Below are 19,168 nucleotides of genomic sequence, written 5' to 3'. Positions count from 1 at the left end.
GGGTTGCGGCCCCGCGGAGACTCCGTGACCCCGCTAAAACAAAAACGAAACTTGCCGGACCTTAAAACTTATGAAACACAGAAGCTTAGTATATGTATGAAGCTGGCCGAGAACATTTTATTTTATCTTATTTTTTTTGGTGAATCTACCTTGCGATTCGTCAATGCCGGCGATGACGAGGCTTAAGTCGGGCTTCTAGTGTTGCCTATGTTGGTGGCCGTATCGTCTGCTGCATGGATACATAGAGCGTGGCTTCAACCGGCTTGTAATAGGCTTCGGGGAAAAAGGCTGACCGTCGGTCTTATTCTTCGTTTCCCCTCTTTTGTTTTTCTGCCACACTTTTCTTGAAAGGTTCTTTCGCCTATTCCGAGCGGACTGCATATGTATGCGGCATGTCTTTCATTGCGCAAGTGGATGCCGCTGTCTTCCAGATCAATGACGTTGGATTTGATACAAAGTTAGGCATCGATATTCCAGAATGAAACAAAAACTTCTGGTTCCGCTCAAACCATCGTTTTCTCTTCCATTATCTTCCTTTTCACCTTTGACTCCGACGCTCTATGCTTAGCAATCTACTCGCGAAATGAGTACTGGCTATCCCAAGGCATAGCGCGAATACCAAACTTCCCTGTAATTCTATAACGTTATAGTGACCTGAGCATCTTCGCTCAAGGAAAAACAACATTTAGAATTTGTGTTGGCGCATGTTAAAAGAACACACGAAAGAAAGATCATCTTGGTTAGAACAGGGTCTTGGCCTTAATACGCCGCTGTTATTATGACCTGTTTTACCTTGCAGGCGCTCTGCTTACAAAAAAAGAGCCTCTCTCTGACTGCACAGGCAAGGCGCCAAGCTAAAAGTGGAAACATGTGGCTCTTTAAGGATCTGAGTTTTGACTGATTGCTAACGTTAAATTTTGCAATCTTGGGGAGTTTGACGTCTATTCCCCCGGTATAGTAGGAATCCGCTGGCTACTTTGTTAGAGGTAAGATTCAAGATCCTACGAATAGATATTTGAGAGTTGATAACCTACAGCTGCAGTTTTGGGAGGTCGGATAGATTGTGGGGTTTGTCAATTGGTAATTTTAATAATTTTCTAGAATATGGAATCAAACCCAGCGTATTAGATTATTGGGGCCATAGCTATAGCTTTTCGTCCCCTATCAGCGGCAAAGATTTACATGGTAAGAAAGAAAAGTAGTTATTAAACAAATTAAAATAGGAAAGGAAGACCAAGCTATGCGGGATACGAACGGAATGGAAAAAGCGCAATATTAGAAATAGTTATCTGCGTCGCATCACACGCGACATCCCCACCTTGTGCTTTTAACCCAAGACTCTTGAATGTATTTTGCGGGTATCAGCCGCATCGGAACAGAAACAACATATAACGGGAATCCTACTTGGCAATTGGTTGATGAGTAGGAGTATATCCACCCGTCCGACGCACTTTGTACGAGGAATCAATGATTCACCATATCCCCGGGATGAAATCCGGGAAGATTGTGCAGATAACCACCTCATCTCTAGTCCCATCGAGTCCTATTGCTCGGTACCTCTAACGGAAGACACCCGTTTTGCCTCTTTCTTCATTAATAGCGCACTTTTACTTTTTCTCTTTCTCCTTGGGGGGTTCCTCCGTAGGTTTGGGAGCTGGCTTCTTTTTCTGAGTACGGGTACCGCCCTCAACCTTGAAGGTATAGTGGTCCCGGTTGGAAAGGAGCTTTGGAACCTCGGATTCTTTCAGAACACCCCCTTCATGCAATGCTACAAGGGACGGGTGGATATCTGCATCAGCAGGAATGTCTCGAGGTGTTCCGAAGTTCGGTGGCCAATAACGAGGCACCCACTTGCCATTTTCGTACTCGAGTCTGGAGATGAACGGCATAACCTCTGCAAAGCCATCCATGTAAAGGTGTATGACCACGTCAGCAACTGCTATCAGGCACGTCTCCATTTTCAGAATGCAGGGAGACGAAGGGGATGTGGGGTTTTCTCTTTTGTCAGAAGGAAAGAAAGGGAGGCCTACCTAGAATCCACCAACCAAGGACACCTAAGAAGCCGCCACCTCCGCTGAAACTAAGGGGGTCATGAGGTCGCATTCCTTGTGTATCATCGATCAAACCTTTACCAAGTTGTTCAAGGTGTTCCTCGAACTGCCGCTCTGCTTCTTCCGCACCCTTTTCTAAAAGATATTCCTCCGGTTGGGTAAATTCAAGCTTGTTTTCTGTATCTGGTAGGTTTCGTACTTCCTGCAACATCCATGCCAGCGGGATATCGCTCAAAGCACGCTTTTGATCTGGTGATTTTCCCCACCCTCCTCCGACGTCGCCATGATTCCCACAGAAATAGACTTCTTTAAGGTCTGGGTGGTCGATGAATCCCTTGTAGAGGGCAGGCTTGAATTTCAGTCGTCTTTCATGCACACTGACGGCATGTCGAATGTGAGTTGCTGAGGAGCCCATTGGCATATAAGCATAAGATTTTCGCCAGAAAGGCGGCTCAAGCTGGCCAACAGAGTTGACGCAGTCGAATAGACCGAGAAAATGGACCTAATATAGATCAAGAAACGAGTTAACAAGACGCAATATAGAATGAATAAAACTTCGAGCATCTACCACCGGGATAGATGATTCCCACAGGGAGTACCTACATTCACACCACTACGAGAGAATGTCTTTTTGAATTTCCGCATAAAATTACGTCGCTTTAGATCCTTGGGACCACCATCATGTCTCGACGTCTGGAATGTGCTGAACGTTTTCCAACCGAACTCAATCATTTCCTCGTTACCTCTCGATAAGAGACCGACGCCTGCCAACATCTCTGAAAGGAAACGGGCGGTGTATGCTCCACGGGAGAAGCCGAAGATATAGATACAATCACCGGGATTGTAGTATTTCATGATGAAAGAGTATCCACCGATCACGTGGGCCTTGAAGCTTGTGCCGACTGCCTGGTCGAGCACGGTTCTGATCTTATCACCGAAGCGGCCGATAAAGGTGGTTCCCTCATTTTGAACGTATGTTCCGATTCCAGCTAATAATGTTACATGTATTAGTACGCCACTATCAGTCTGCCAAAAGATACAACAAAGAGAAGTGTTGGTGGTGGTTGGTCATGTGTTGGCGGGGTTAGGTCCAAATTCATAGGAAGTAGGTGGTATGCAGGCTATACGAAGGCAAGTAGATACGGAAGAAAAGCGCTTCGAAGGAGCACATACGCTGATAATAATGAAATTGAAGGTCCGAACGTCTGTCTAGAAGCTCATATATTTTGACGATGTTGGAATCCTATTGCCGCAATATCCACCTGTCAGCATCGGCACTTTAACCTCGTATCCGGGTTTGCAGATCCACGGTATTCTCGTCTGATACATGGATTCGGGATAGTTCACGGGTTAGAACTTACGGTATCGTCTCCATGAAATTTATTTCCTAAAAGACCCCAGGCGGTGTCAGATCCAGATCTCTCTCTATATGGTTTTTGCTAAGGGGTGGTGTCGCGCATACCTGTTCCATCAAAACATAACACAAGTCTTCGCTGTTTTGTGAAATCTACTTCGCCGTGGAGACCAGAGTCACAGGTGGAGATGGATGACGGCCTCTGCGGCTTTTCTGAGAGCGCTGGTTCGACGGGAGGCTCTTGTTCAACTGCTTCGACTGCTTCAATTTGTGCGCCTTTGTCGATGGGCGTCTCGACCATTGCGACACGCTCGATGGACTCCATCTTTGCTTTCGGCCCTGCTTCTTCTTCTTTCGTCCTACGTTACGGGATAACGGTGTTTCGAAAAAAAAATACTGTTGGATTCAAATGTCGACGATGTCCTTCCGGTGGAACACAAAAACAAAACTCCTGAATCGAATGGTAGAACTGATCTCGAGGGGCTTATAATAATCAGGTTAAAACCCTTTAAAAGGCTCTCTGTTTTTCAAAGTAACCCGTATCGTCAGCCTTAGGTTTCCGTCCCCACACTGCATTGACCTCTTTTTTTCATTCTGTCTGCGATTTCCAAGATCTCAAACAATACCAGCCGCCCTAATTCTTTTTTTTCTTTTCGGGGGACGGAAGGGAGGGGAACAAGGGCATGTTCCCGCACTCTCCTGCCCTTGGTTGGCTAGTTTTTCATGCACTAGTGACGCCCTGATCCCCGCTTTCTCGCCAATCGAAAAGACACGTTCGGACGGCCTGGGCACCAAGAGATCGAAGAGTTTGCTTGTGACGGGCCGGGATTTAATTATTCCCAGCTGAGAAGCAGGCTGTTATTCTCCGGCTGACGAAATGCCTTTGTGTATATATACCTCTTATGTATATATGTATATATATGTAGATATACTGCTATTGCGATTCGATCTTTGGCGAGAAGGAAAGAGGATTCAAGGCTATAGTGGAATTCATGGAAGGATAGCTTACGTACTGTCTTACTTTCTTTGGCAATTTGGGAGCTTAGGTTGTGAATAGAGAGCCTGTTTTGCAGGTTCTTAAGCTATCGATCTTTAGCCTAATTTGGATGTGAGCGCCTGGACTAGGTTAGTTTGAAGTCGTGGAGCTCGAGTTCTCGTGATTTGATAAATGTTGGTGATTGTAGTGATTCAGGCAATTTCTGCAGGGTAAGAGTGCGGGTCACAGGTATTAATGGATTTAGAAGAAGATTGACACTTCGCATTCGGTGCCGAGCCCGAACTCGAACTCGAACCGAAGTTGAGACATATGCTGAAGTATTCAGCGTCAGCTTACATACTGTCGAGTACTTACACACCACCATATCGCAAAGCCTTCAATCGTAAAAGGTATGTTCCTAGTTATGAGTTGCCTGGTGGCTTTTTCTATGTGCAGTGCAATCTTAATATTGGGCTTTTGAAAGTAATAAGGCTATAGAATATAAAGTGATTTTGGAACGAGTGCCTTGATTGCGAGGTCATATGAGCCAGGAATCGAAAACTATGTCAATGCACCAAATTGGGCTAAGGAATAAGGTATGCGGCTAGGTTTGTGCAGGCATCTAGTGGCTCCCTGATATACTAAGCTTATATAAGTCTGCCAATCAATTTTATACGACGACGAGAAGTCGGTTCAGCTTTCAATGCTTCGTGAAAGTCTCTGCACAGCGTATTTTCAGTGTACGCGAGATTTGGTATTAATAATGTTCACTGACGTTCAATTGCGCCCTTAAACGAACGGCAACGCTAGATAGGTACATGCCGGCATACACAAGAGCCCGTGGCTGCTACCAACTTTTCTTAGAATTGCGACTTTCTGGTTGGTGTCTTAAAGATTTGGATACGTCGTTTCCAAGTATTGTCCTAAATTTTTAAATTTGATATGTGATATATATAAGAAAGTAGAATAGTATCTTGAAAAATTATAGACCATGAGATCTTAGATTAAAAGCGATATAACGTATATATTAGCAAATTGTAAATGCAGAGCTTGATAGTAAAGATCCGTCTCAAACGGGGAACCTTTCCTTCATGAGCACCGCTAGAGAATTTTGGTAAACTGTCGAAAAAAAAGACGACGCCTTAGGGTATCTTAAAACGCAGAGGAGCTGCTCAAGACCAGCGAAAGCAAGCTGGAAGGAGCAGTTGCCTCATTCTGACTGGTACCGACCGACCGAAAGTTCCCCCCTCTTTGCCCCCCTTCCTCTCCTCTTCTCGCTTATACTAGATCTCTCTAGTACAGGCTCTCATTCACTTATTCACTCGTCCTCCATCTCTTTTAATTTCCGACCCTCATGGGTCCCTGTTATAAAACCGACATGCTTTTCCCTGGCCAGCTCTGTACAACCGTAGCCAGAATCTTCCGTTCTTGTCGTAGACTCGCAAGTTCCGCTCGTAGCTTTGAAGCCTCGGCTTCGATGCCTTCGATTTCCCTCTGTAGACTGTCCTTGCTTGCCTTTTTCGGGCTGCTCTTGGTACTGCTGTTTCTGCTATTCGGATCCGTTGGACTTGATGTCCGTCGTGAAGGGTGTGATGATGTACTCGACCGGCCGGCCATAAGGGAAAGTTATTTTTTTTCGTTTTCGTGTCCTTCGATGTTCACCCTTTTGGTGGGGGGTCCTTAGGGTGGTGGCGGTTGAAGAGATGTGTGTATCGGTAAAATACGCCGGTCCTTTCTGGAGAAGTAGAGTCCGTGGTAAATGCTGGTAAATGTGTATAGGTCCGGTGAAGCTGGTCCCCGTCCTTGTCTGGCGCGGTGGAAGAGTGATCGCGAAAGCAAGATTTTTGGTGGGAGTGGAAAGGGGGATCCTTCTTTCCTTTGGTTTAGTTACAGCCCTCTCGCTCGGTCTCTTTATGCCAAGCTCAATCTTATCTGATTTCGTACTTGGCATGACAGGCTCACTCGATCTGATTAGATTATAAGTCATGTGATCTTGTTGAATCTAATCTAATCTAATCTATACTCATCGCATCGGGGAGAACGGAAACGGCCGATTACAACGCAACACGAAACAGCATTTCTGGGTTAAGTCGCATGACCTCAGTTACGTCACTGTTCCCGGTTACGTTTTCGCGTGATAGATTGTTAGGAATTTTTGATGTAACGCTTCTATGGAAATACCACGGGGGAGATACTTATCAGATACATTCCTAGATGGCTCTTGTTCTTTTCTGTCTAGTGCGATGGTGTAATTCTTGTAATATCCATTTTGCAAGGAGAATCCGATCGATCTGATTCTTTTTCTCTCTCTTTCGGGTGAGGCCGTTTTGGAGTATAAAGGACGACGTAATTAGGTTCTTATTTCCATTCGTCAGCCACTCTGTTTTCTGCTTTCTTCCTCCTTCTTCTTCCCTCATCGCTGCTGTTAAATAAGATTCTGTCTTTTAGACATAACCTTTAATCTTTTAATCTAACCAACGCTTCTTCGCCTTAAGGACATACATTTAACGTTAGCGATAGCAATAATCAACTCTCCTCAAGGGAAAAGGAAACAAAAAAGAGGCACGATGTTGTTCTTCATCCTCACAGCCCTGCTCTCTTCTCTCGCCATTGCTGCCCCAGTCAGTGATGAAATAATCACCATTCAAGAAAACGCCTGGGGATACGGTGCCGGTGGAGGTATCGTTGGTCTCATTATCTTCATTTTAGACGTCTTGGTCTTCAGTAAGCCCGCCCCCACTTCCCCCCTCTGTTGTTCTATCCTTGATTATATGTGTTAGTGCTTGAGGAAATTGATGCTAATGATGTCATAAATAGTTGAACTATTCAAATCTTCCCGCCCGGCATCGCATAAGATTCTTTGGGGACTGTTTGTCTTCTTCTTCCCGATATTGGGACTCATCATCTACTATTTGTTCTCGAACCGTCAGAACTATACGCATAACTATGAGGCTTTGCCGTAAAAAGCTTTTTATGTGTATGATTGGATGATGGAAGGCAACGAGGATTGTGGTTTTGAGAAGGTTTTAGGGAGGAATGAATAACGGAGATTATTACTAGGAAAATGATGGCTCTGTCCAGGTTCTTTTGAGCCATGGGCGGACATGGATTTTTGTTAGGAGGCTTATTGTATTATTCATATGCTGGGACTTCTTGGGAATCAATTTATTATCATTCTTCCGCCGAATATGCACTTACATTTACATCGTTTGGTTCTGCAAAGGTTTCTGTTTGTTATCGATGAGGTTGCTTAGAATGATTTCGATGTTTTGCTGAATACACACACGAGAGAATGGTTTTGCCTCTTCATCTTCATCTTCATCATCATGACATCATCATCTTCTTCAAGGGTACTAGCTATATTGCACGATATTCTTATCATCTACTTGTTCTAGATTTTGAACCGCTATTCTATCCGGTATCATTGCAGTGTGGAGAGGGGAAGATTAGCAAGATAGGGAATTCGATTCTCGTTTGGTGATACGAAGAACGATAACAAGGAATGGATGACGTCAGTATGAAATCTTGGTGGTTGAAACAAAATTATGCCAAACACCAAAGAGTAAAATATCTTAAGGTAACGAACGCCATGCTATTATTGAAGCCAAAGCTTATAGGGGAAATGTTTTCAGCATCTGGACGAAGATATCATTCGTCATTAAGTCTATTGTGGTATCAAAGAAAAGAAATAGATATATACATGTTAAAAGAGGCTGGTGAATGGAAATGAAAGGCGCTTCAATGGTTCCCATGCATCTAGCTGGGACCGAGAATGTTCTGAAGCTGTAAACGCGGACCCGACCGAGGAAACGCGTTTAGGAGGGGGGGTAATTAGAATGATGCTACTTTCTGTGGTTTTTGGTAATATAAAAGTTTGTACATTGGTTTTCGTGAAAACCGCGTCAAGCGGGTGGGGGTATTTAGAATCGTAATGGAGGTGAGGATCTTATAGGTCCGCGAACAGGGTGGTTAAGATAGATAGAATCACGGCTGTGAGGATGTAAAGGCTTGAGGTGGTCTAAATAATGGCATTAGTATGGGGTTCACAATGAATGATTGGCTGTGGGTTACTCACAAGACATGGACCTGCATTGACACCGAGGCCCGTACCAGTGGGGATCGGTAGACTTGTTCCAATACTCGTTCCACTGCTCGCCTCGCTCGATTCGGTCGATTGAGTTCGGCTAGGGGCGGCAGTGGAAACTGACTCGGTTGTGCTTGAGTTTATCGATGTCGCGATCGTGGACGGAGGTAGGGTTGTCGTGATTTCGGGTTCCTTTTTAGATAGATGTATAATTAGTAGCCGTTGGGAGACCAGAACTAGGATCAAAATCAGAGGTCGACATACAGCACTAGTGGAAGTTGAACTTCTCAAATTACCGAACCCCTCACAGAAGCCGTCTGCATAGGCTACGAGTGACTTCGCCCTTGCTGGGTTCGCGGTTGAGAGATAGCCAACGCAGGTTTTGGCTGCTCCGTCAATGATTCCGGGGACCCAGCTTGCTCTTGCGCCATAGCATAAACAGCTTGCTTGGAGGCTTGCTGTTAGAGTACCAAACTTTCCTCCAGAATATGCCGATTCGCATGCCCCATATTGGTCGTCGAATAATTGGCATTGCTTCAATGCTTGCGAAGCCGAAAGTCGCACATCTCCAACCGTACCACAAAAGTCGAGAAGGGTGGAGATTTGATCTCCTTGGCCGGCTTGGTTCTGGGCATAAGTATAACAAGCGGAAGCGAGATGATCGAATCCATCAGGCGCGAATTTGGTCCGAGAATTGTAACAAGCACAATCTGCGAGCGAACTGCTTCCTGAGAAGACATAATCCGATGATTTCGGGGTACGAGCTCCACAGGAATTTAGTACCGAGGCTAAAGTATTGCATGCCAATGAACCGATCGTGGCAGATTTACTAATGTCACCGGCGAGGTAGCAGACATTTAGATATTGAGCTACACCTTCTGTAGCCTCTGGCCGGATGGAACGGATGTAATCGTAACATGATGTCGCAAGGCCATCGAATATCTGGGGAACGTATGACTTATTGTAGTAACAGGCACACGATGCGAGGGCCGAGGTTCCGGCTAGGTTTGTGAAGCCAGACGTCGAACACCAACTGTAGACCGAGTAAAGAGCGGAACAAGCATCGCGACCTTCAGGAGTAGCGGAAGTGCCAAGGCCAGTAGAGCCAGTAGCGGTTTGTCGAGGGTAAAGCCTGAGGTTCACGAGGCTTGGATCTGGTGCAGCGGTGATGGTGGCATCGAGGCTGAGGGCTTTGTTTGCGAGATCGAAGTTGTTGGTTGAAGCGAGTGTTGGCAGAGAAAGGAAAGCCGTGGCGGTTAATGCAAGGAAGCAGAAGAAGTTTCCGAGTGCGATCGGATTTCGCGATTTGCATGGTGAAGCTGAAGCCATGGCAGATGCATAATATAAAGACAGAAAAAATGTAAAAGACGAATAGCTACTGGAAAGAGTGTCGGATTGGAGGATCTCGAGAGTCTAGCCGTGAGATGACAATGAGATGCAAGAGAAGAAAGAGAGAAGAAGTCACAGTCACAGTCACAACGGCGGCCGGGTGGGACGGACGCAGAAACATGTCATCGTGAACGCATTTATTCCTGACAACTTCCCAAATTAAACATCTCACCAACGGCACCTAACTGCTGTGCCTACATACGGAGTACGGTCAGATCCAATATGCAAACGGCGGCACAGGGCTTCGGCATACACGTGGATTCCTGCTATTCAATATTCCTCCGGGTAGAGAATTGAGTCGAATTCGGGGAGCGGAAGGAAAAAACGACGGATTGAAATTGCCTGCAGGGTTGTCGCTCAAGTCGCAAGTTTATCACCCTGCTCGCCTGAAATGGGTTTAGTCGAAGTCCCCGCCCTGCAAAAACCCGCGATTCGATTCGCAATTACATAGTACCATACCATACTGTGTACACACGATAGAAAGCTAGAGAACTCGAAGTGTGGTTTATTGAAGGAAATGGAAAGGAGAGCTAGAGGGAAGGCGGACAGGGAGAAGATCTGTTTTATTTGTTTGACATCATTCCTTCGTTCCAACCTTTTGACAAAAAATCTCGTGGCGAAGCCGACGATGGCACTGAAACGGACAAACGGCACAGGGACTCTCGCTAACTTAACATTTTAAAATTAATCCACAAACCAGGTTTTAAGCGGAGAGACTCGAAGACCCACAAAGATCTGGTGGCGGTCAAATGACGTTGGCACAGCGAGGCGTCTCGACGCGAAGCATCCTAGCTACACAGCGCTGTGAAGGCCAAAAAAAAACTCCTCGGGTTTGTCAGGAGCTCGAGGGCCTGTCACGCTCCTGTAGTCTGGGAGCTTGTTTTGACGAGAATATGTCTAATATGATAAAAGGGGGAAGACTCAACCTCGTGAGGGTGCATGCATTTAGTGCGCGCATGCACCCGTTATCGCACCTTTCCGAAGACATCTGCAACGAGCTAAAGTGGCATGCTTTCAGACGTCTGCATGATTGTCAATGTTTCCGTCGCGATTCGGAATATTCGAATGGTACTCGCATTGTGAATATTCACGAATACAGGTAGACACGCTCAAGATCTATTGTGAACGAGATGTCCCCCGCGTTCTCTATCTCCACATATTTACCGAATAGCAAATATCCCCTTTGTTTTTAATCGGAGAGCCCAGGCGTGCAGGATAAAGCCTAAAGATCCGGAGTAAGGCATGACTTCCCTCGCGCCCGGCTGTAGTTATGGCCTGGGTCTGCTGGGGAGGAGAGGAAGAAAGAAAAACCAACAATGTTACATGGATTTAGGGGAAACAACCCCTAGGCGCCGGTCGATGACAAAGAATAGTCTTGAATTCAGCAACCCCAAGTCCCCACGGAGCGGGTGTCTAAGACATTGCGCGGAGAAGGGATCTTGGTGTTCTTCTATTGTTCTTACTCAGAAGCTTTCAGCAAGAGGTTGGGTATGTGCGGAACAGAATCGTTATACTCTGCCTCAAAAGCGCCTGGATTCGAGGCTGACTAAAAGGTATTAAGCGTGGAATGTGACTTGTGTATGCATCAATTTGTTGATCAATTGAAGCCTGGGCTGCTGTAGCTTCGAATCCAGGCGTCGGCCTGCTGAGCGATATCGATACCAAAGTTATTAAGATTACTAACTAAGGTTTGTGGTATATGTGCAAGCATACCGCGTTATTAAATCCACACTGTTCGTGGCCTTGTATGATACGGAGCCGCAGTTGCAAGGCTGTTGAAAACTCATGGTTTGAGATCGACACAAATAGGTATGTAGAAAGTAGTAGTTATTAGTATAGTTGTAAGGGAATCAAGGCTAGAAACATCCCTCATGGAGAGGCTGGCCCGAAAGGGGTGCAAGCCATGTTACACAAACTGCAAGTCATGTCTTTACTTCTTTGCGACTTCCCAATTTAGGTAACTCCTAATCCAATGCTATCTACTCTTTGTGCACAAATGTGATTGATGAATGGCCTGGTGTTTGGACGAATTCTAGATTTTCGATGTCGACTCAGGGATCCGACGAGACGGTACGTTGAGGCTTCTTCACGCAAGGGAAATCTCATATATATATTGCATAGATACAGTTTCCCAAGATCACCGAATCAGCGGGCGGGCTGCGAGTGCTCTTGTAAAAAAAAAAAAAGGCTATCGATATCGTGGCTGTGTTTCTGAACATACGAGATGTTGCCGCGAAGGAAGTAAGTGGTAGTTCCAAAACTATATAACTAGTGCATCATATATTCTAGCATATATAAGTACATAAGGATGCTTGCTGATGTCTGCTCTAGACGTTTGTTCAAATGGCTACAAATGCTGCTCTGGATCTTGCATTGAGCCTGATCAGCTGATGAACACTGCTACGATTCAGAATTTCTAGGTATTATCAATACAAAAGCTTACCCCCAATTAACATAGTTTTACCACAAAAGATAAAAAGATGGAACGAATTTGCTGTTTCTGATTTGAAGGGGTTTACTGTCCTCAGAATTACAAATGCTACACATACAGCTATATCAGATCGGGACTATCTTTCCCTGTCTGTTGCTCCGACAGTGAATGTATAGGGCTGGTCTCTCCATATGTTATTGAAGGCTTTAATCCACCGGAGATACCGCCAGAGCATACTACATCGACCTGAGCTATTTACCAAACGGATACTAGGACTGTGACTTGGACGTATTGGTATACATACTACATCTACGTCGAAGTTAGAAGAACACTGGAAGTTACAAGTGAGAGAAGGACTACCGTTCGTGCTGTTTCGGCTTCTGCGACAACTTCTGCGGAAGCTGAGAGGGAGCTGGGTCTCCTTGCTGGGGAACTTAGTTCCCATACTCCACCCCAGCCTATGACGGAGATTAGGGGGCCGGTACCCTCTCCCTTTACTACTACAACTTCAGTGGAATCCGAGCCTACTACTTCGTAACTAGAGGCTGAACCCACAACTAGAACACTGGGACCTAATCCACCAAGTTCAAGGGGGATAGATCCGAGTGGAGGGTCTAATACTCCTCCTCCGGGATCGATGCGAGAGAGACCGACTTCCAATACTCTTCTGGATGTGGATTTACCCGAACCTACTGCTAATGTGACTGATTCTGATACTACGCTGCCATCGGGTGGGAGTTCTGGGGAAGTTGGTCGGTTTGAGATGGTGTCTGGGGTTAGGGGTGGGATTATGATTGGGACCGCTTTGGTTATCTTGATAGTGGGGGTGCTATAGACTTTGCATTGGGGATAAGTATTTAGAGGTAGGGTCAATACATTAAAAACGAAGTCTGGATATCTAGATACTAGGATTTATTTTGTCTCGTACCCAGACCTGGAAGCAAAGTTTTCCTAAATAAAGAGTTTTCTCTCAAAGAACTAGATTCCCCTACATATGTTTAACAGGTAATGATATTTAACCTCAAAATTTCCGATACAATGATATCATGACGTACGCGACCATGCCCTCAATCGAAGTGCACATTGACTATTCTATATGTAACCATAATGTTTCTCCCCGTGTGGTATCTGGGATTCGGGAACGAGACCGATGTGACCTAGATCGATAGCCACCAGTCACCGAAGCTCAACAAATATGAGGAATATGAGGTAAGAGTTGATGACTCGCCCCCGGTGAATTCTAGCTGAAAATCCTCCTGGGTCCAGAATTTCTCCTTTACACAGCCTAGTCCTTGTAGATACATATCGTGTCGAGCTGTTTTCGTCCAGTCATATTCTTTGAGCGCCCTGGTTTTGATTTGATGTATGTAAGTACGTTATCCACTAGAATAACACTGTACAATTGGATCGAATTCTAGGTTCGTGCAAAGTACATACGTATGGCACGCACTCTAGGGAAAGGCCTTTGTCCTTCAGAGGTATGCTGATGCGCACACGCTGGAAAGTGCCGTTATACGTTAGCGGAAATATTCCTCCAAGGTCCTTAGGTCTTGGAGGCGCCGCATCGAAATCTGACCTTTATCGGAGCCAAAGCTCACCAAATTTTGAATTCGTGGGGTATTTACAACCAAAATGGATAGGTTTTGCCTATGCATTAGTCTCGAGGCCAATATCTAGATACTTTCGTTTATACCGATTCTAGATCCCGGCCGGGCCTCTCTTGCAATTCCAAATGCACTTACAATTAGTAGCTCGGCATAGACATATGTATAATATATTGGCCTAGGCCAAAACTTAAGCCAAGTACTCGAGTATAGGAGCACGGCTTTGTTCATAGTCTGAGTGTTGGTTGTTGGCTCCTATCGATGTTGGTGCTAGCTAGAGTTGCATTGTACAGTACACTGCAAGCACTGCACTGCCAGACGCGTTCGTCTCTTCTTTGTTCAAATACGCGCAACATAGCTTGGAAAATACCACAAAGACCAAAGCGCTCCTTACCAAAAGCGTGGCTTGTTTTTAGGATTGCCCCGAATAGCTGGGGACTTGGACTTCTTCCTTCACCACACATTCATCTTCCTCTATCTCTTATACATATATTTCTTCACCGACTATCTCTCTTTATTCATCACCTATACATCTTTCTTCATCGATTATAAATCTATTTTCTCTGTATGTGTCGACTCTATCTAAGATATTCGGATTCAGCTCCTTAGCATTAATCTTCCCTGAGATCTTTAAACTGGGGGTATCTTTCGAATCCCTAGAAAGCAGTTGAAGCTGAATGGTTTCCTAAGAATATCTACAATACTGTCTGGGACATATATTCGGTCGATATCACTGTTCAGAATCTGTATCGAATCGGTGTATTCCTAGACTAATTAAATTTGCTCGTCGACGTATCTTACTAGAAAATCCCTAAGTCTACACCAAACCTTTAATTCGAAAAATTTAAAGTCGATATTCAGTAAAGAACTCAATCCCTCGGAGTAGCCTTCAAAGTTAAACTCGACCTCTGCAACCACTCACGACATTCTCTACCAACGATTTCATAGCAATTAAAGGCATACACTCGTACGTTTTGAACGAGATAATATAACCTAAGATCGCTCGTAAAGAGGGCTTGATCTCGCTATGGCTGACAGCTTACTTTCGTTGCTGTTCGGCCCTGATGGCCTCAGTCCACCAGAATGGCTTAGACTTGCTCTTGCGGGTGGCAGTCGTTCCAGACCATGCTGTCAAATCTGTGGGAGCTATGGCCATAGACGTCGAGATTGTACTGCTGTGGGGGTTATTGCGGGTGTAATTAAAAGTGGACTTCGGGCTGGGGAAAGCTCAGGTGGAAGAAGTGGACCATGGAGAGGAGGAAGAGGAGGAGGAGAAGGGGGGGGAGGAAGAGGAGGAAGAGGAGGACCGTGGAGGGGAGGAAGGGGAGGAAGGGGAGGAAGGGGAGGAGAAGTAGGAGGAAGTGGTGGGTCATTGAGGGGAGGAAGAGGGGGGGAGAAGCAGGAGGAAGTGGTGGGTCATGGAGGGGAGGAAGAGGAGGATGGGGAGGAGGCGGGGAGGGGAGCTCAAGGGGAGGGGGGCACAGAGGGGGACGTGGTGGGTTTTCACCTACTACTACGCAATTTCAGGGGGACGCCATCTTAGTCACAGAGATGGACAAGATGACAATTTCGGGGGACAACGACAATGAAACTATTGCGTTATCGAAACGAGTTCTTGCTTTTAGGGACAAGCAGTGGGTTTTCCCAATCCGAAAGGAGTACAATACGACTTCCGGGCGACCCACCTATGTCATAGCCAACTACTACGAGTTAATGACCAGTACACAAACAAAAATCGTAAGATATGTATTCGAAATGACCGGGCCTAATAGAAGCAAAGAACTGGTCGATAGCTTCATCCAAAAAGAATTCCCCACCGTCGTTGAGTATCTTTGCCCCGACTATGGAGGCTATCTATATGCTCCGGAGGACTGGATACCGGGAAAGCAACACTTCACATATCCGGCGGGTCATGAATTTGAGGGCCAAACATTCACTCTGAAATCTCGATTGGTTCTCAACGTTGACGAATACCGTGACTACCTTGCAGCCTCAGACGTTCCAATATCCTCAATTCTACCACTCGCACATGAAGAAACGGAGAATTGTGTTATTCCAGTAGCCTTCTACGCTGTGTCGATGGCACTCAATGCTATTATAATTCGCAACCCTAGACTCAAAAACACCCACTTAATTCACGAGAAGGGAAATACTATGTATGACTCCAGGAAGGGGAAGGTATTGAGTCAAGACCCATGCTCCATAAGCGGATTGGATACTGGGCACTCCGCACAAATTATTGTTGGTCTTCACGCCTCTGTTAGACCAGGATCACAACGGTGCCTGGTGAATGCAAGCAAGGTGACGAATTTATACTATAGGACATTACCAATGGAAGATATTGTCAATTTGCGTGAAGGAACTCACGGTCAAGGTGTGAATCTGGAAAATCGGCTGCTCGATAGTATGTCCACTATAGAAGACCCCATGTTCTTTCAAGTTTTGAAGCTCACATTATGATTGGAATATTAGAAACAGAAGAGAAGGGTGTCAACCAATGCTGGACAGGGGTTCTTATCAGGGTGGATTTACCTGATGGGACATCCCAGTACCGAGTATTAAAACGCGTTCATAATGGAAACGCACAGCAAGTAATCTGGGAGACCCGCGAGGGTGTTCAGGTTACAGTAGAGATGTATTCAATTCGGAGTAAGTTCCCTTGCTGAAACCGCTATCTTAATAGCTAGTATTAATTTAATTCTCATTCTTCTTTCCGGGGTAGTGGGGCGCCCGCTTCGGTTCCCCAAGGTTCAGCTTCTTTCGTTCAAACCGCTGCGAGGATCAACAGGCCGCTGTGAGTTTCCGATAGAGTGGTGCCGCGCAGCCGAGGGCCAGAAGTTTAAAGTACGTCTTGCGGCATCTGGGTCCAGGGATATGATTTATCACTCCTCTTCTGCCCCCTTTGAGTACTTGGCAACTCTGAAAGACGAGTTTTCGAACATGTTTCATAGAGCTCAGGATAACCTAACGGTAAGTCGAAGGACCCATCATGTGATTCGGAAGGTTATATCTAATAAAACGGAGTAGCTAAGCCGTTTTGGCCTTGACATCGGGAAAGAGCTTCTCAAGATACAAGCTCGAACACTGGCAATGCCAAGGGTGATGATGGGAAGGAACAGCACTGCAGATATAGACTCCGACAATGGATCGTGGCGCCCTAGGGGCAAGAGCTTTCACTCTCCGGCTGCTTTGCTGCCTTATATTCTGCTCGAAATCCGGACTGGTGCTAGGGCGGTTCGAGTCGACCCGGGTGTGGGTAAATCATTCAAAGATCTTATTATTGCACTTTTGGGGAAGTGTCGCGGCTACGGTATGACCGGAACCGAGGTCGCGGCATCTGGGGAGTTTACACTTTGGCTTACGAGCTCAAGGGATGATCCGAGAGTTGACATTGAAAATCTATTTAAGGGTCGTATCGAGGGTTTCAAGGGCGGGGCTGCAGGTGCGCAGGTCCCGTTAATTTTTTGCCTACTTCCCGGGAGCGACTCGAGGTACTACAATGCTATAAAACGCGCTGGGGACGTTTTGAGTGGGGTTTTGACAATTTGTATGGATGGAAACAAGACAAGTAATCAGAAGATAGCCCGCGACCCCGGTTCATACTGCGAAACACTTGCGTTGAAAGTTAATCTCAAATGCGGTGGGATTAACCATTCGACTCAATCAGACCTGGTGCTTCAACATATCTTTCCGGGGTTGGAGAGCAACACGGTCATGCTCCTTGGAGCGGATGTCTCCCATTCAGGGAGGAGGGATCTACCCTCAATCTCGGCAATAGTTGGAAGCTATGAGCCGAGTCATTCGAGACTGTATTCTGAGGTTGCTTACCAAAAGAACCAAGAAATGATTGAAAATATGGCCGAAGGGGTCCGAAGTCATCTTGACCGTTTTCATGATAAACATAAAACTCTACCGAGATTTATAGTTATGTTCCGGGACGGTGTTAGTGAATCGCAGTATCGACAGGTTCTTGACAGAGAGGTTGTTGCGATAGACGCTGCGGTTGATAGGGCCTTTCTACAATCTGGCACCCAAAGAACCCCGGAAAGGCCAAAATTAGTGGTTCTTGTAGTTGGAAAGCGGCATCACACTCGCTTCTTCCCACCAGGTGCGACAGACAAACGTCACAAGACACTTCCTGGGCTTGTGGTCGATAGAGCTATTACTGCGGTAAGAGTTTGCTAGTCTGAAAAGCCTTTCATCGTGTGGCGTTGATAACAAGAAACCTTGGAATTAGATATATGAGAAGGATTTCTTCCTCCAGGCACATGCTGCCATACAAGGCACACCAGTACGTACCGCTTTTTCCTAATTCTTGCTTCGGAGTCACGTTCATTGGGTAACATGGTCTTCGTATAATAGCGCCCAGCACACTATTTTGTCATTCGTGATGATATGGATTTAAGCGATACACAGATTCAGGAACTGGTAAGAATCTATATGCGGAGCCACATTTAGAACTGTCTCTAGCTATTAAGTACGTTGCTATGCGCTGACGGCTTTGTTGCTCATTTAGGTTTTTAATTGGAGCTTCAGCTTTGGGCGCTCATTTCGAAGTGTATCATACGCGCCGCCGGCGTATTGTGCAGATCTTGCATGTGGTCGGGCTAGGGCATGGATCCAGCATAAAGTTGACGATATCAGAGGCGGGGAAAACCTGTATCCGGCTTCAGCTAGTGGTTCTAATAGCAGTTCTGATATTACGGCAGTAGCACAGGCCAATCTGCACGGAATTGCTGGAGACTGTGGGAGACTGCACGAGGATTTGAAAGAAACAATGTGGTATATATAGGTAGGGAGGTAGTGATACTTAATTGTCGAGGGTCAGGTTAAGCAATTAAACATACAAATATAGGTAGCTTACGCTGACAGGCCGGGAATATAGCGAAGCAGAATGCAACAAGATCGTTTGCGTTGAACAGAATATGGATAAGGTCAATATTGGGAACAAAAGGGGTTTGATCAATATTATTGAGATGCATGACGCATAAGAGAGTCAGATCATGGATGTATGCACCGATCAGCTAATATCGGCAGTATAAAGGGAAAAGAAGATTACTAAGGACCTATTACATGTATTTAACTATATATTTATACGCGTCTTTGACAAGAGCAGAGATTTCAAATGAAAATCGTGTTTACGAAAGATCGTCTTACGCCACGCTGCTGACAAACCGTCGTACAGTTGTTCAAACCTACTTAATATCGAAACGGCATCCATCCATCCCGGAAATTTGTGCAGCTTTGAAAACGTGAGACTTCTCGCTATTGGTTCTTCT

The 19,168-nt window shown here is 45.7% G+C and overlaps 5 protein-coding genes across 5 annotated transcripts; 2 read left to right on the top strand and 3 right to left on the bottom strand.

The window, feature by feature from the left end:
- Window positions 1-1,607: 1,607 nt before the first annotated feature.
- Window positions 1,608-3,730, bottom strand: AOL_s00007g20 (uncharacterized protein; the record flags this gene model as incomplete). The annotated part of the gene is made up of 6 exons (XM_011119921.1): window positions 1,608-1,939; window positions 2,031-2,553; window positions 2,655-3,040; window positions 3,225-3,294; window positions 3,413-3,438; window positions 3,514-3,730. The coding sequence occupies 6 exons, from the start codon at window positions 3,728-3,730 to the stop codon at window positions 1,608-1,610; spliced, it is 1,554 nt and encodes a 517-aa protein (XP_011118223.1).
- Window positions 3,731-6,948: 3,218 nt separating this feature from the next.
- On the top strand, window positions 6,949-7,344 carry AOL_s00007g19 (uncharacterized protein; the record flags this gene model as incomplete). The annotated part of the gene is made up of 2 exons (XM_011119920.1): window positions 6,949-7,105; window positions 7,199-7,344. 2 exons carry the CDS (start codon window positions 6,949-6,951, stop codon window positions 7,342-7,344), a joined length of 303 nt encoding a protein of 100 aa, XP_011118222.1.
- A 983-nt stretch (window positions 7,345-8,327) lies between these two features.
- AOL_s00007g18 (uncharacterized protein) lies at window positions 8,328-9,794 on the bottom strand (the record flags this gene model as incomplete). Its single annotated transcript, XM_011119919.1, has 3 exons — window positions 8,328-8,399; window positions 8,457-8,657; window positions 8,730-9,794. 3 exons carry the CDS (start codon window positions 9,792-9,794, stop codon window positions 8,328-8,330), a joined length of 1,338 nt encoding a protein of 445 aa, XP_011118221.1.
- Window positions 9,795-12,594: 2,800 nt separating this feature from the next.
- Window positions 12,595-15,045, bottom strand: AOL_s00007g17 (uncharacterized protein; the record flags this gene model as incomplete). Its single annotated transcript, XM_011119918.1, has 2 exons — window positions 12,595-13,114; window positions 14,933-15,045. The coding sequence occupies 2 exons, from the start codon at window positions 15,043-15,045 to the stop codon at window positions 12,595-12,597; spliced, it is 633 nt and encodes a 210-aa protein (XP_011118220.1).
- A 92-nt stretch (window positions 15,046-15,137) lies between these two features.
- Window positions 15,138-18,880, top strand: AOL_s00007g16 (uncharacterized protein; the record flags this gene model as incomplete). The annotated part of the gene is made up of 8 exons (XM_011119917.1): window positions 15,138-16,293; window positions 16,362-16,538; window positions 16,699-16,859; window positions 16,917-18,059; window positions 18,127-18,180; window positions 18,252-18,317; window positions 18,406-18,671; window positions 18,775-18,880. The coding sequence occupies 8 exons, from the start codon at window positions 15,138-15,140 to the stop codon at window positions 18,878-18,880; spliced, it is 3,129 nt and encodes a 1,042-aa protein (XP_011118219.1).
- Window positions 18,881-19,168: the final 288 nt, after the last annotated feature.

The sequence above is a fragment of the Orbilia oligospora genome (genome assembly GCF_000225545.1).
Source record: "Orbilia oligospora ATCC 24927 unplaced genomic scaffold scaffold00007, whole genome shotgun sequence".
Lineage (NCBI taxonomy): Eukaryota > Fungi > Ascomycota > Orbiliomycetes > Orbiliales > Orbiliaceae > Orbilia > Orbilia oligospora.
This window is presented reverse-complemented; position numbering and strand designations above follow the sequence as displayed.